General features: G+C 49.4%; 1 protein-coding gene across 1 annotated transcript in view; it reads right to left on the minus strand.

Moving 5' to 3' along the window:
* LOC102672303 (disintegrin and metalloproteinase domain-containing protein 10-like) overlaps window positions 1-1,601 on the minus strand; it is a 31,375-nt gene that overhangs the window by 1,389 nt on the left and 28,385 nt on the right. The window contains 2 exon segments of the mRNA XM_031511121.1: window positions 1-918; window positions 1,355-1,530. The exon segment at window positions 1-918 is cut by the window's left edge and continues 9 nt beyond it. Of these exon segments, the coding sequence (XP_031366981.1) occupies window positions 1-918; window positions 1,355-1,530 (1,094 nt within the window).

The raw sequence follows: 1,601 nt of genomic DNA on the forward strand, positions 1-1,601 counted from the left end.
CTTCTTCCCCGTCCTCAGAAGCACGCCAGTCCTAGGAAGCTTTGGCCTGCCATTGGCGTGCGTCGCATTCGGACCAGTCACCTGCGCCACCTTGTCCGTCTTTCGAAGCTTCACGCTGAACCTGAACGGCGGCTTGTACACCACTTGCAGCTTCGCCCTCTCTTTCCTAGCCCCCTGCGAATTCCCCGTTGTCTTATTCCCTTCCTTCGATTCGATCGGATTTCTCCTCGAAGCGGCTTGCCTGGTCGCCGCTGGCAACCTGGTCCCAGCACCGGTCAAACCAACGGGGGTGGATTTGCTCTTCGGCAGGCACGCTGCTCCGTTCCCTCTCCCCGTTTCCGGCCGACACTGGGACGACGCCAGTAACCACGAACGAACCTTGCTTTTGGGATCGGCGTTCGGCTCCGTCTCCTTCTCGGCCTGTATTGCCGAATAATCGATCACTTCTTTCGATTTGTGCTGCTTCTTCCGCTTCCTCTTGTCGTCTTTGTCCGAATTCCCGATTACGCCGCTCGAGTTCTGCTTATCGATTCCCCGATTCCCCGCGGGGAACGTCTTCTTCCGTTTGTTCTCTTGAACCATCCCCGTGGCCGCGTCCGCCGACCTCTTCCTGCCCGAATCCTCGACCGCGTTCGTCCTCTTCGCCTGAGATTGCGATTGCTTCTTCTTCTTCTTCGACATATCCTTACAGCATTTGTCCGCCGCGTTCCCGTGCCCGTCCTTATGCTTTCGATGCCTCCTCTTCTCCCTCACTTTTCTGCTGAGGGGAAGCTTGGCGCGCACTGCCGGGGGATGCACCGTGACACCCTCCGTCCCCTCCGGTGGAAGGCGCACAGTTTCCGTCGTTGAGCTGTGTATTATCGTGACCGACTTGAGCTTCAGATCCGGCCGTTTGCCCAGTAGCCTCATGCTCGCCACCTGCATATTTCGGAGAAACCACGTTAAAAGTATCGTATACGCGACATTTGCGTGCTCTACCCTTTAATTAGGTAATTAATTTAGCAAGATGTCAGCGATTCGATCGAACACTACGATACTCGATGAGATACGATCGACGAGTTACTCGATGGGTGAGATGGAGATACTGGAGAATCATGATAAACGAATACTATATATCGACCTGATATCGAGGTTCAAGCTAGCGATTGTTTGCAGATACGAGCCTCTACTTTCATCTTGTTTCTTCTCTCAGACTTACTCTCAACATTTTTTATATCCGCGCGTTTCCTCGAAGGTCTCTAATGTAAAAAATCATCACGATATGAAACGAAACATTTGTTGCGATATTCGAATAAACGTGAAATAAGATTATTAATTTTTATTAAAATAAAAAGGAATTGAAACGATCGCTTACCAATAGGGATATCGCAGCGAGAATGATCAAAGCGGCTGCGTACCAATGGTCGATTATCCAACGACGGAAAGTGGCCAGACTCTCGTCGGATAAGAGAAGTTTTCTCAATGTTGCCAAAGGACCACTTGGATCGACCTACAAGGAGGAATTCGCAGGGGGGAGAAAAAAACAATGTTACATGTCGTTGTGATTAATTCTAAACAACAGATTCAAATATTATATATATATATATATATATATATATATA

The sequence above is a fragment of the Apis dorsata genome, unplaced genomic scaffold, assembly GCF_000469605.1.
Source record: "Apis dorsata unplaced genomic scaffold, Apis dorsata 1.3 scaffold_292, whole genome shotgun sequence".
NCBI classification, from domain to species: Eukaryota; Metazoa; Arthropoda; class Insecta; order Hymenoptera; family Apidae; genus Apis; species Apis dorsata.